At 38.2% G+C, this 14,715-nt stretch overlaps 1 protein-coding gene across 1 annotated transcript in view; it reads left to right on the forward strand.

Annotated features, from left to right (window-relative positions):
- Positions 1 to 14,715, forward strand: part of BUB1 (BUB1 mitotic checkpoint serine/threonine kinase) — a 45,236-nt gene that overhangs the window by 11,585 nt on the left and 18,936 nt on the right. Inside the window, exons 9-16 of the mRNA XM_059659159.1 lie at positions 2,197 to 2,348; positions 7,054 to 7,313; positions 8,794 to 8,852; positions 9,883 to 10,011; positions 10,106 to 10,216; positions 11,173 to 11,272; positions 12,153 to 12,234; positions 13,955 to 14,129. Of these exons, the coding sequence (XP_059515142.1) occupies positions 2,197 to 2,348; positions 7,054 to 7,313; positions 8,794 to 8,852; positions 9,883 to 10,011; positions 10,106 to 10,216; positions 11,173 to 11,272; positions 12,153 to 12,234; positions 13,955 to 14,129 (1,068 nt within the window). The remainder of the gene's footprint in view (positions 1 to 2,196; positions 2,349 to 7,053; positions 7,314 to 8,793; positions 8,853 to 9,882; positions 10,012 to 10,105; positions 10,217 to 11,172; positions 11,273 to 12,152; positions 12,235 to 13,954; positions 14,130 to 14,715) is intronic.

The following is a 14,715-nucleotide window of genomic DNA, read 5'->3' on the forward strand; positions in this document are numbered from 1 at the left end:
GTGAACTTCTATATATAGCAACTCTAAATCACTGGGTCAGTTATTTGTACTGTCAAAGGATTAAGTTAGGAATTGGAGTTAAGAGACTTTTCCAAGATCTGCAGTTAATACAAATAAGACATTTAGAAGGAATCCTCTATGGAGGCGGCCAAGTTTTTCTCACAGGGAAAACTGAATGATAACACCAATATTGTACTTTTTTTTTTTTTGCTGTAATAATGTAGACCTCAGAGGAAAATGAGCCTTTGTTCCACTCAGGACTTATACCATCTCAGTTATTTGTACTATAGTCACTCTGTTAGCCTTCCTTTTTTGTTTCTTATTTCTCATTCATCAGCACCTGAAAGAACAGTCATTTCACACTCATGGAGGACCCATTTTGTGCCATGCACAGAAGCATTTTTCTTTCATATGTTGTGACCTAAAGTCTTAGCCAGGTGATTTGATTTGTATGACATGGTTATGTAACCCAGTCATTGTAAGTGGGACTACCTGCAATGTATTTGACATACCCTTCAGAGAGCTTTAGTTTTATTTCTTCTTAAACTTAAATCTTTTAAAAACGATTCCATTTTCACATGATTTCCACAGTCATATTTGTTTTAGAAGTACTTAGTATCATACTGTGTTATTACCAAATATTGTTGATCAACATGTAAATTTTTGTAATTTACATGCTCTGATTGTAAAAGTAACCATGCTTAATGGCAGATAAAAATGATAATTAAAAGGTGAATTCTATCAAACTACACTGGTGGATATTACCAAACATTCACAGAATAGTTAATACCAAATCTTCTCAAGCTCCTCCAAAAAATTGAGGGAACACTTTCAAATTCATATTATTATAAGGCCAGCTTGATTCTAATACCAAAACTAGACAAGAACAGCACAGGACAATTCTCCTGATGAACATAGATACAAAAATCCTCAACAAAATACTAGCAGACTGAATACATGAAAAGGCCATACACCTGGATCAGGTGGGATTTATTCCAGCAATGCAGGGATGGTTCAGCATACACAAATCATTGAACATGACATATCACTAAACAAAATCAAGGATAAAATCATAGATCATATCAATAGATTCAGAAAAATCATTTGATGAAATTCAACATCTATTTATGATAAAAAATACACTTTCAGCTAAGTGAGTATAAAGGGAATGTACCTCACTGTAATAAACCCCACTATTAACCCCTAATTCAGTGGTGAAAGCTGAAAGTTTTTCCTCTAAGATCAAGAACAAGACAAGGATGCACACTTTCACCACTCTTATTCAATATGGTGTTGGAAGTCCTACACGGCAATTACACATGAAAAACAAAAGGCATCCAAATGGGAAAGGAAGAAGTAAAACTTCACTATTTGCAGATAGCATGATATGTGTATAGAAAAACATCAAAGAAGTGTTAGAATTAATTAAAAAAATCTGTAAAGTTACAAGATACAGAGTTAGTATACAAAACACTATGAAAAATGAAAACACTCCAAAACATATATGCACCCCCATGCTTATTGCAGCATTATTTCTAATACCCAAGATAAGGGTCCATCAGTGCAAGAATGGATAAAGAAATTATGATTGATATATCTACACATCACACACCCTGGGATATTATTCAACTGTGAAAAATAATGTAATCTTACCATTTGTAAAAACATGGCTGGACCTTGAGGGCATTATGCTAAGTGAAATAAGTCAGGTGAAGACAAAACTGTATGATATCACTTCTATTTGGAATTAAAAAACATAAATACAAACATTAGTGGTTGTCAGGGGTTAGGGTGAAAGGAATAAAGGGGGTGAAATGATACAAACTTCCAGTTATGCAATAAATAGGTTATGGGGTATAATGTACAGCATGGGGGCTATAGTTAATAAACTTGCCTGTTTGTAAGTTGCTAAGAGAGTAGATCTTAAAAGTCCTGATCATAAGGAAAACATTTTGTAACCATGTAAGGTGACAGATGTTAATTACTATCTTGTGATCAAATATAGAATCATATTGTACCTCTGAAACTAATATTTATATGTCAATTATACCTTAATTTAAATAAATAGCTGTCAAAATAAATGTAATACATGTTTTAGTTCTGATAACCTAATACCTAAGGAAAAGACTAGTAAAAAAATTGCAATCCTATGGCCTACATTTAAACTTTGCATTCAAACCATTATCTTTTCTAAAGTAAATGAAGACAGACATTACATGAAAATGAAAGAAGCAAATGCTTTTGAAGAACAACTACTGAAAGAGAAAATGGATGAACTTAATAAGAAGTTGCATCAAGTGGTAGAGACATCCCAGGAGCACCTTCCCGCTTTTCAGGAAAGTCCTGAGGTATGTGTGCTCTTTACTGATGCTTGCCATGCCATTGATTTTCTTTTTATTTGCGCCTTTCTAGGCCCTGTTTTTAGTTAATTCTAATGTTAAATATGCATGTACATGTTTATATATATTTCTGTACAGTGTGGGGCAAAAGTACACTATATGGAAAATAATATAATAGTTAATAAATAATAATCCAAGTGAACGCTGTACACCAATGTACCTTTCTTATTAAAAAATAATAATAATACAAGAATAAACTCTGCATTTTGAGCACTCACAACTGTAAACTTACTTTTGCCACACCCTGTATTTATATATTTATGATTCTATTGGAATGTTTTGTTTCTTCTTATTTATTTGGATTTCCTTTTTTGCATAATTTTTTTCCCGGGATAATTCCAAGAAATTCTTAAAATAATTATCTTGGGCTTTTTTTTATTATATTTTCTTGGTACTTACCAGTTCTATATCCCCATTCTCTCTAAAGAAACTGTTCAATTATGTTCCAATGTTCATTGTGTTCAAATGCATCAGATATATTCTTAGTTTCACTTTTCCTGGCCCCGTATCCCCCAAAGCCTTCTGTCTTGGTCCTCTAGGTTGGCTGAGAGCAGCTGTTCTTCCCTTGTTCCTCTCCTATGTTGTATCCCTGTTTTCTCATTCCCTTGTCACTATTGCTCCTTAACATCTATCTCCATTTTGGTGGCACATAGTCTCCAAGAGCTTTTTCTAGAAAAGCATTTCTGAAGGTTAATTTTTTGAGATCTCACACACATGAAAGACCTTTATTCCACCCTCACACTTGGGTGATAATTTGGTTGCACATGATGTCCTGGAAGGAAGTCATCACATTTTCTCATCCTTCAGTTCTCAGGCCGACACTGAGCCAAACCGGTTAGGGCACATTTTCTCATCCTTGAAGGCACTGCAACCCTGTTGAGAAATCAGCTGAGAGTTATGGGAGCTCCCTTGTAGATAACTGCTTTTCGTTGGCTGCTTTTAAGATTCTCTCTTTTGGCTTTTTGATTATGATGTGTTTTGGTGTGAGCATCTCTGGGTTCATTTGATTGGGACTCTGTACTTCTTGGACTTGTATGTCTGTTTCCTTCACCAGGTTAGGGAAGTGTTCCATCATTTTTCAAATAGGTTCTCAACCTTTTGCGTTCTCTCTCTCTCTCTCTCTCTCTCTCTCTCTCTCTCTCTCTCTCTCTCTCTCTCCTTCAGTTACTTCTATGATGAAATGTTGGTACGCTTGGTACTGTCCCAGAAATCCCTTAAACTATCTTCATTTATTTATTATTATTATTTTTTTTTTGCTGTTTAAATTGTGTTTTATGCTACCCAGTCTTCCAAATTGCTGATTTGATCCCTTCATCTAATCTGCTGTTGATTCCATCTAATGTATGCCTCATTTTAGTTATTCTTCATTTCTGCCTGGTTCATTTTTATGTTTTCTATCTCCATTTCATGTTTTCAGTCTCTGTTGATGTTCTCACTGAGATCATCTGTTCTTCTCCCAAGTTCATTGAGCACCATTATAACCAGTGTTTTGAACTCTAAATCTGATAGATTGATTGCTTCCCTTTTATTTAGTTCTTTTTTCAGAGTTTTGTCCTATTATTTCATTTGGGATATGTTTCTTTGTCTCCTCATTTTGGCTACCTCCCTGTTTGTTCCCATGTAGCAGATATATCTGTTATTTTTTTTTAAAAATATTTTTATTGATTTAAGGGGGAGGGAGTGGGAGAGAGAGAGAGAGAGGGAGAGAGAGAGACACTAGTAAAAAAGAGAATCATTGATCAGCTAGCACACTGGGACCTAACCCACAACCTGGGCATGTGCCCTGACCGGGAATCAAACCATGACCTTCTGGTTCATAGGTCGATGTTCAACCAGTCAGCCACACCAGCCGGGCTATCTGTTATGCCTTTAAGTCTTAGCAGGGTGGCCCTATGTAGTAGGGGTCCTGTGGGGCCCAGTGGCACAGTCTCCCTGTTCACTTGAGTCGGATGCTCCAGGGTTTTCCCTTTTGTGCCCTCCTGTTGTAACTGAGTGTGTTGGCACATCAATGGGTGGGACTGATCCTCAGGCTGACTGGCTGTGAGGAGTGGCCATGATACTACAGTGGACAAGCTGTTCTGCAGGGCCTGACCCCAGGGAGCAGGCTTTGCTTTAGCAGGGCTCTGGTGCCTGTCAGTCCACCCTTTGGGTGTGTCAGTTGTGGTACTGATTGGGCGGTGGTCTAGTGTGGTCTGAAGCCAGCTACCAGGTGTGTTTGTTTTGGAGCTTCTTGGGAGTGTCTTCAGTATAGGCCAAGGTCAGCTACTGCCTGTGTCCAGCCTAGGTCCACCTGGTAAGAGCTACAAAGTAATCGTCAGTTGGTAGTTGTCTCTGCTGGGGATAGAGGCACCTGGGAGAGATTATGCTGTGAACCCAGGCCACTACCACTAGTGCCTGGCTGGGGGCCGATTAGCAAGAGGAACAGGGCAATTGGAGGCCACAAGAGGTTCAGTCAATGTGCGAATCTAGTGGGGCAAGGCTAGGAGAATTACCAGGGTGGGGCGAGAGTTATGTTAGCCAGGTTAATGGATAGCTCTATATTGGAACCTCAATTCTCCAACTCAATTCATTCCAGAAGGCTGTTCAAGAACCGATTTGTTAGAAAACCAAATCATTTTTTTTCCATTAGAAATAATGTAAATTGAAATAATCCATTCTAGACCCCCAAACAATTCCCTGTTTTAACCTTTCTTTTATATAGTACATGTCTAATATACTATTTAATCTATAAACACTTCTTTTCTTAAATTTATCAAATCACCCCCTACTAGCCTTAAACAAATCACTTTCAGCACTCATTCCAGGGGAGTCTTTCATATCAGCATGGGGCATCTTTTCTTGTTCCTATATCATTGCCTCTGAAATGCCGTTCAAATCAACAACAGTTTTTCTACCTCTTTAATTGTCTGTGATCATTATTTCTTTCACATCCTTAGCAACATTAACACTCTTTTTTATAATTGTTTTATTGCTTAAAGTATTACAAAGAGTATTATATATGTCTCCTTTTTTTTTCCTCCACTTCACCCTCCCCTAGCTTCCCATGCCCCCCAGTGTCTTGTGTCCATTGCTCATATGCATGCATACAAGCCCTTCGGTTGATCTCTTACCCACCCCCCCAAACATTAACACTCTTGATGGCCTTTTCATGTTTTACAATTGTGCTAATCCTTGATTTCCCCAGCAACAAAAACATTCTCTCCTTTGTTGCCTGAGAGAAACCTTTTTTTAAGCTGAGGTATTACTTGAAAGGGTTGTGAGTTCAAAAACCAAAGTTTGGTTTGACAATCAAGACATTTTTCAGTGAACAACTTGGTCAAGAACCAAATTGTTCAAGATAGAAGATATTTGAGAAATGAGGTTTGACTGTATATGGACCTGACCTGTGCCATCTGTAGGGTGTGGGGCAATCAAAGGAACAGTGGCTCCTGCTAGCACTTCTTTCTGGGATATAGCTGCCCCTCTAGGCCTCACCTTGAGCCTTATAATTCAGTTCCTCCAAGTATGTCCCTGGAACTTTTCAAGCTGCTGTCCCTTCTCTGAAGTTTAGGGTGAGTGTTTATGCTCAGACCCTCTAAGAGGATGCCTGGAGTATAGAAGCCCTCTGTCTCACCCAGACAGAATCTTATGATTTTTTTTTACTTCTTGGCACCGTGCTCTTGGATGTGGAGCCTGGTGTGGTGCAGGTCTAGTGTGGTCTGAAGCCGGCCACCAGGTGTGTGTGTTTTGGAGCTTCCTGGGAGTGTCTTCACACCTCAGGGAGGACTTCTGCAGCTGAGATATTGCTCTGATTCTTAACTGCCACATGTGAATTTGGAACCAGACTGCCTGTGTCTCTCTGCCCCTCCTGCCTGTCTCAGCATGGTTTCTTTATATCCTTAGTTATAAGACTTCTAGTCACCTAGTCCTCAGGTGGTTCCCTAGGGTGGTTCTATAATTTAGTTGTGATTTTGATGTTGTCATGGGAGTAGGCCAAAACACCATTTACTTACTCTGCCATCTAGACTGGATGCTGTATGAACATTTTATATTTTGTCCTTTTGTCTGTGAAATAACTATTTTGGCCCTAGCTATTTGGTGTTAACAATTTGTAAAAATACTTTTATATGGTGAAGAATTCACTCTTCTGTCTTTTAATTTGGTAACAAAAGAGTGTACAGTTACACTCTACATTGAATAGGAAAACAAAGATTTTAAATGAAGAGTTTGTTGTCCATCTTGTGTAAGCCATGCTTGTTTGTGTGGCAGTTATAATTGTAGTTTATACTCAGGTTTCCTATTCATTAAAGAGAAAATAGCTACCAAAGGTAAAATTTTGATGGAAGGGACATTATTATGAGTATTTGATAAATTGACTTGGTCTTTTCCCAAAATTAAGTGAAAAGAAATAAGACAGTTCTTAAATACTAATAAAACTAGATGGGGCATTATTTCAGTGGTTTGAAGTTTGAACTGCCAGTTGTGTCTATGGTTAAATTACAAAACCATCCGTCATGTATAACGGTCCTTTGTGTTCTTGTCGACTATTCATTTCAGAATACTTCAAGGAAAAAGGAATCTACTGAAGACAGATGCCAGTGTTTGAAAAGCTGTAACACCTAATTACTAAGATTCTGGACTTCATGGTTTTGCTTTTGTTTGCTTAACATGACAGGTTAATCCAGCATGCATGGGGCCAAGTGTCGGCTCCCAGCAGGAACTGAGCACTCCATCTCTTCCAACCATAACTCAGCAAACCTCAGAGGGCATGGGAGAGAAACCCAGACAGGCACCTGCTGCTGTTCCTCCTGAAGCCAGTGCGGTCACTGTGGCTTTGGTGTCCCCAGCCATCAGCCAGGGTGTAGCTCCTCCTGCTCCTTTGGCAGCCCAGCCAGGGACAGACTCCATGTTTTCAGTGGCCGGAAATGATGCCAGGTGAGCCAAAGTTGGTTCAGTGATGACAGTGCTGTGAATGGTGTCTGTCAGTTTCTTCCATAGTTTACAAAATCAGGAGCAAAATGTAAATGACAGCTACTTCCTATTTTTAAACCAAGTTCCCAAAACTTTAGCCCCAAATTTTGCAGATTTATCTTCTTTTATACTTCTTTTAGAGTATGTGTTTTACTTCATACTGCTCTCATGAATTAAACATTTTCACTACACTGAAACTCAGCGTTCTTTTTATAACAGAAGAATATACATCTGTTAAACTGAAACTACCTTTGCTCACTAGCTCTTACTGAATACACATAGGGATTATTACAGTCCAAACAGTTTCTTAACATGTGTTCTTCTCCTCTTCCTTCTGTCTTCCCACCAGGAGTGAGATTAATATCGATTACACAGTATCTATATACTGCTGAAGATGTATCCCTAATTTTGAGGGATTTTCCTAGATTTCTAAGATAGAGTGTCATATCACTTGTTTTGTTTACATTTTTATTTTCAGTTTCTCTCTTTCAACGTATAGCAATTTTATTGAACCATTAGAAAAAATAAAAGCTACAATTAATCTCACATTCTCCCTTTGGGTTAAAACCCTTAACACATATTATGGTTCTTAAGTACTGTTTTCCCTTAATGTCTGCAGTTAACTTTTGTCAATGATTTCCCTGGAAATAATATTTTAAATCATCATGCTTTTTCACTCACATTAAGATAATAATTCAGACCTGGTTACTCTACCATATATGTAAGAAGAGGACTGTTGGTGGGACTCACGATTCCATTAGATCTTCATAGTTAATTTATGAACCTATAAAATGATAAGAGCAGCAGCAGTGACATGCCTTGTAAAAGTGATGCCTGACCAGCCGCCCCTACCAAAATGGTAAAATTAAAAGTGCTGTATTTTTTACTTTATATCTTAACAAGGTTTACTAAGAAAATTTTAGCAGCATTAAATGGATGAAGTCCACTATCACAACTATACTTAAAACAAACTGATATATGTCTTTTGTGCCATTTTTTCTTTCTTAATAACCATTGAAATCTGGAGAACAATGTATTGTGTCAACTGGCTCATGACCAGTGGTGGTCATGCAGCTAAAGCTCAGCAGTGCTTTTCCTCACCATGACTCAAGAGAGCTGTGTGTTAGCCCTTTAGCTTATGTGATGAATGGGAACATTTAAATTAGGGAGCCATTATCTTGCAGTACCACATAAAGGAATGATTAGCATGCTATTAAAATACATAATCACTGTGTCAGGCAAACATTAGTACCTGACTTATAATTGTAAGAATTCTTTTCCTCAAAAGGAAATGGAAAAAAATAAAACAAACATTTCATTTACTTACACTGTAGGACCTAAGCAGTTCTATCCTTTTTTTTTTTACCAGTAGGTTTGTAATTGCTGACATTTTTTTACTATTCTTTCTTGAGAGTTAGTGTGTCTTAAGAGTTTTCTCTTCCAGATGTGTGACTAGAACTACTCAGGAATTCAAGCCACAGAGCAGAGCAGAGATGAAAGAAGGTAATGTGTAGTTACAATACATTTGCTCCTGACCCGTTTCCCAGACGTCTCCAGGTCACTCAGAGGTCTGTGTGGTGGCCGTGGTTCATGAAGGCTTCAGACCTTAATGAAGCTGGTGTTAGCTTTCCTATTAGAATATAGGGGTTAGATGAGCTCTGGACCATTTCAAATAGAGGTAGAAACCTACTTGTTAGTCACATCTTAATAGTTAGAATCTTTTGGAAACTTGATTTGTGAAAACCTTACTGTTAAATTTCTCAAGTTCATCCAAAAAAGAGTCAACTTTAATATGTCATGAGGTAGGAAATGTGATTAAAGGTTTAATTAGGGATGTTATAGTTCTATTTGGTATTACTTTGTTAGAGGCATTTGCACTGAAGTTATGTAAATTTTACGGTATAAGTAAAATAAGACACATAGCTTGGACGTTCACACCCCCCCCCCCATATGACTGTGACAGTTCTGTGGGAGCAGAGCTACTCAAAAACAGCTGGAGACCCCTGTATTGAACCCAGACCTCCTGAGCACTCTCTAGGGGCCTGGCACTATTGTAGGGAGTTAGGGGTGTAGCCATGAACAGAAAGGACAAAACCCACCTATGTGGAGGGGAAAGGAAGTATTGCTGTTGGAGAGGTGGATTGAAACTATAGAAGTGACCTGGGAAGATGTCCAAAAAGAAAGTAATATTTAGGGGTGAAAGCCTGGAAGAGGGGGCTGCTCATGTGGCTAGCTTAGAAAACCCATTTCAGGCCCATGCAGAATGACCCTCAGGTGGGAATGACCCTGATGTATCTAAGCACAGCAGGGGGGGGGGGAGGCTTGAGTGAGCAAGCAGAGGAGGAAGAAGAGAGTGCGATCTGGGCCTTATTAATAAGATAAAAAATGAAAGTACACTAGTAATGGAAATCCTTAGTGATAATTATCAACGATAATAAATGTTTTAATTGTAATAATTTTCTTATATTGTATACCTTTTAAATAATTCTGATTTCCTTACTGATATTGCATCTTGTCCCCATTCCTTTAATAGGGTGTGAAACACATAAGGTTGTTAACACAAGTTCTTTTCACACAACTCCAAACACATCCCTGGGAATGGTTCAGGCAACACCATCCAAAGTGCAGCCATCACCCACCGTGCACACAAAAGAAGCATTAGGTAAAGCCTTTGGTTGGAATGTGTAGCCTCTGACAGCAGATTAATGAAAGGTTTTTGCAGCTTTGTTTACAGTTATTCTTTCTACACCTTTAAGGGTTCATCATGAATATGTTCCAGGCTCCTACACTTCCTGATGTTTCTGATGACAAAGATGAATGGCCATCTCTAGATCAAAATGAAGATGCATTCGAAGCTCAGTTTCAAAGTAATAATTTGTTTAAAACTGCTAAGTACACAGCATTGTAGATGACTGTCATAGGAATATCAAGGATTATACAAGAAGTGGCCCTACCCTTGATTAGCTTGCCACATAAGGGCAGGGAATGTGTGAAATTAAAAAATGCGAGAATCTTCGACAAGGTACTTGATGTGTATCATAGATCAGGTTTGTTTCTAAAACAATAATAGTGCCAAGAAGGACAAGATCCCCATGGGTAGAAATGGCTAGAAAGGGCTGAGTACTTGAAGTCTGACTCGAGTCTTGCCTGGTAGTAGCAGGGGTGGAGTGCTGGAGGCCAGCAACTATCTTACATTTGTCTGGAATCGGGATTCCTGCTGGAAGCCAGGGAGAGAGCATGATAAACTAAATAAGCACTGGCTGGTATGGCTTGGTTGGAGCATCGTCCTATGCACCAAAGGTCAGGTCACACAGCCAGGTTGTGGATTTGATCCCTGATTGGGGTGTATGTGGGAGGCAGCCAATCAATGTTCCTCTCTCGGTCTTCCTCACTCCCTCTATCTTCCCTTTCTCTCTTTAACATCAATTTATAAAAAAAGAAAAAACAATACTAAGATCCAGTTAGATTCAGGAGGATCTGAAATATAAAGCTACAATGGTTAATTCTTAAACAAAATGCTAAACAAAGTCATTGAGAACTTTGTTAAGTGAGTCAGGTGACAATAGCAATGTTTTAGGAGAATGATGAACACCATGTTTTTATATGTGGCAAGAACTTGAATGCGAACCCCTGTGACCATAATTAAGGTACTTTACCTCAATACATAGTAACTTATCGTATTACCTAGTATTTGAAATGCTGCTATCACTTCTTTTCTGTGAGCTATTATTCCATTTTCTTACTTATAGTTGAAGTTTAGTATAAAGAAGAATGTTTTCTCCCCAGTGCAATAATTAAATGCTTTTTTTTTTTTCTATTGCAGAAAAGTCAAGTTCTTCTGGAACTTGGGGAGTCAATAAGATTATCTCTTCTTTGTCATCTGCTTTTTCCGTGTTTGAAGATGGAAACAAAGAAAATTACGGGTAAAGAAACACCTAGTTAAAATCTCCTTGGAGGAGATTCCTCTGTATCTCAAGGCAGTGAAGTGGCAATAGAGTAGTCTGCCAGTCAAGTGATCTGCATTATAGTCCCAGCTCGCCACTGATGATCTTTCTGACCCCATGACCAGATTATTGTTAACCTTCCCCATATCCTCAGTGCTATGCAGGACTCAAAAGAAAGCAGACTTTCTGCAGTAAAAGGTTATAGTAGTAAATTATCAGAGAACTGAGGGATTCTGTGGATTTGAACTTTTATTAGATGTGAATGAATTCACCAATCCTGATATCTGTACATGCTCTGTTTATATTTGCAGAAAAGGAGATGGCTTATGGAGGTTCATACTGCAGAGATAATATGTTTGAAGGCCAAGGGAAATTACATTAGAGAGGGTAGCTTCAGGAATTTTCACTATTAATAGTTTAAACTGTGGAAAGAGAAGTGTCTGTATGAATTAAAGATATCACAGTATGGACGTGATTTATACTGTGGCAGAAAGAAGAAAGGGCTGACCAGCTATCAGAGAGAAATCCCATAGCTAAACTAAGCACTGGAAATTAATCAAATGCATGGCATCCTTGACCTGTGGCCATACCACTAACTCCATTCCTAAAACTTATAGCTCGGTAGAATAGAAACTTTTGTATTTTCCACCCTCGCTGAGGTAACTTGTTCTACTCTTATCTACATAGTCACATTAATTCAGTTTGCACTCAGTTTTGCTACAACTATTGCAAATGTAAGGAATATATATGTAAATACTAAGTAGTTAAATAGGATAACTGGAGAGTGTTTCTAACACTCAGGTAGTAACATTTATTTCCTTGGCATGTTTTATTTATAATTTTACAAATCTTTTCTTAGATTACCACAACCTATAAACAAACCCACAGGAGCCAGGGCTTTTGGAGAACGCTCTATAAGCAGAGTTTCTCCAAGACCAAAGGTAAGTAATGTCTGCTCATCTGTGAAATGGTCTGACCACTCTTCCCTTTATGTTTTACCAAATAGTTGTGATTGATAAATTAGATAGTTTATGTAAAGCTGCTGAAAAATTATATGTCATATGAAGAGTGCGATTTTGGGGTACATTATTCTACAATTTTTTGAGTATCTAGTATGTGCCAGACACTGTGATAGGTATAGAAACTGAAAAAAGAATCTGGTGTGATCCTTGCCCTCAAAGATCCTGCCCTCTATATAGGAGGACAGGGGTGAAGGGTGGGGTAGAGAAATACACATGTTTTCTAAACCTGGGAAGTGAGGCCTACAAGTAGACTATTAGCAAAAGTTAAATTGGGATGATCCTTCGTCAGGCATGGCAGCAGATAGGTGTCACCTGTTTGTTGGCCCAAAGCATTTCTCTATTACAGCAGCTCTGTCCAGTGCACCCTAAGCTTCCACTTCAGCCCTGAGTATTACCAAGCTGTACTTCTCGTCATTTACCCCAGGCTACCCTCTGTTGTGATGTGTCAGAGAGATGCTAAGAAGCTCTGCTAAACCCTGGGTCATGGTGTTCATCCCATAGTGGATTCTTTTGAATAAATTATCACCCAGCTCTCTAATGTGTCTGGTGGACTTTTTGACCTTAACAATTTCCTAAATAATGGGCTAAATTTCAAATATAGTAGCATTATCTCAGAGGCGCATTTTAGTGAACTATTCAACTACATGTGCTTTGACTAAAAACCCCACAACGAGTTATCCATACATTCTGGCCTTAAGCATAGGACAATTGCTTTATCCTGTGTTCACCTGAAAAAAACAATCAGCCGGCTATTCCTGCCATGTTGGAAGAGACATGGTGGGATTTATGAAGACCACAGTATATATAAAAACCAGGGGTGGCATTTTTATGGGCAACTAAAGAGCTATGGTCAATTCTGACTTAGCAGTTTCTGCTTTTGTCATAGACTCTAAAATTGACCTTTGTGTTCTTGGAGAAATAGCTGATTCTAGGGCTGGGGCTAGAAAAATATAAACAAGCCTAGAATTCTGGTATCTTATAGTGCCAGAAAGTAAGGAAGTGCTTAAAAAAAAATGGAACACAGAAAAAGGACACAGGAGCCAACCTGAGCAGCCAATGGCCAAAACTGGGACAACATAAGCAAAAAAATAAGTAGAATAGGGTAGTATTAAATTCTAACCCAAGAAATAAAATAAGTATTCATATTGCTATAAATAAAATGGCAGAGAAAGAACAAAGCATCCCATAGAAGAACTCGAAGTCAGGTAGAAGGAATGAGTGGCTATAGAAAATGGCTGGCTGTCAGTCACAGCGATAATAATTGCTTCAGGCAAGATCCACAGGTGAATATTAAAATTAGCTAGTGAAACTTTAAGAGGAAAATAGGATATTTGTATAGCCTCAAAGTATCTTACCCAAATTATTAATTACTGTGGTGGTTTTAGCCTTTGTTCACAAATTCTTTGATGTTCCTCTATCCAGAAGGTGGAGCTTAGTTTACCTTCTTTTGAGTGTAGGCTGGATTTAGTGACTTGCTTCTAACAAGCAGAGTAGAGAAAGTGGCTGTGTGTTAGCCAGAATTACACTTGTTTCCTCTTTCATTCCTCATTTTTCTGAGTCTTGAAAAGCATTAATGTGTTAAATTTCATGGATGACACAGGGAGATGGTTGATTTTTTTCAGTTCATCGTTTGTTGCAGGAAGTACCTCATGCTGAAGAGTTTTGGGATGACTCGACAGTATGGGGCATCCGCTGCACCAAGACACTGGCACCCAGTCCTAAGAGCCCAGGAGACTTTACATCTGCTGCACAGCTTGCATCTACTCCTTTCCACAAACTTCAGGTGGACTCAGCACACGCTCTGGAAGATAAAGGTTGTGTAACAATACTTGTATAGGGTATAGGTTTATTTTATGTTTTACAACAAACAGAAAGGCTACTACAGACAGATTAAATAAAAAATAATGAACATTTATATTTTATTAATTTGATAAGAGTAACAAATAGTAATTTTTAGTTCTTGATATTTGTCTAGAGATCTCATTACTTTAGAGGCATAGCCAAGTACTAAGAAAATGTTATTTATTTTTTAAATATGTTTTTATTGATATTTAGAGAGAGAGGAAGGGAAAGGAATAGAAATAGAAACATCTATGAGAGAGAAAAATTAATCGGCTGTCTCCTGCCTGCCCCCCTACTGTGGATTAAGCCTACAACCCGAGCATGTGCCCTGACCAGAAATTGAACCAGTAACCTCTTGATTCATGGGCTGACACTCAACCACTAAGCCACACCGCCATGCAGAAAATTTTATTTTTTAGTGATCTGATTTAGTGAGAGTAATGAGAAAACTTAAATAGTCCTTATTTCCCCAAAATGTAATACTTCTATATCAAGACCTTTGTACTGTATATCTGAATTGTACCTTAATATATAACATTTTCATTGAGCACAGATAGT

This window comes from Myotis daubentonii, chromosome 12 (genome assembly GCF_963259705.1).
Source record: "Myotis daubentonii chromosome 12, mMyoDau2.1, whole genome shotgun sequence".
Classification (NCBI taxonomy): Eukaryota; Metazoa; Chordata; class Mammalia; order Chiroptera; family Vespertilionidae; genus Myotis; species Myotis daubentonii.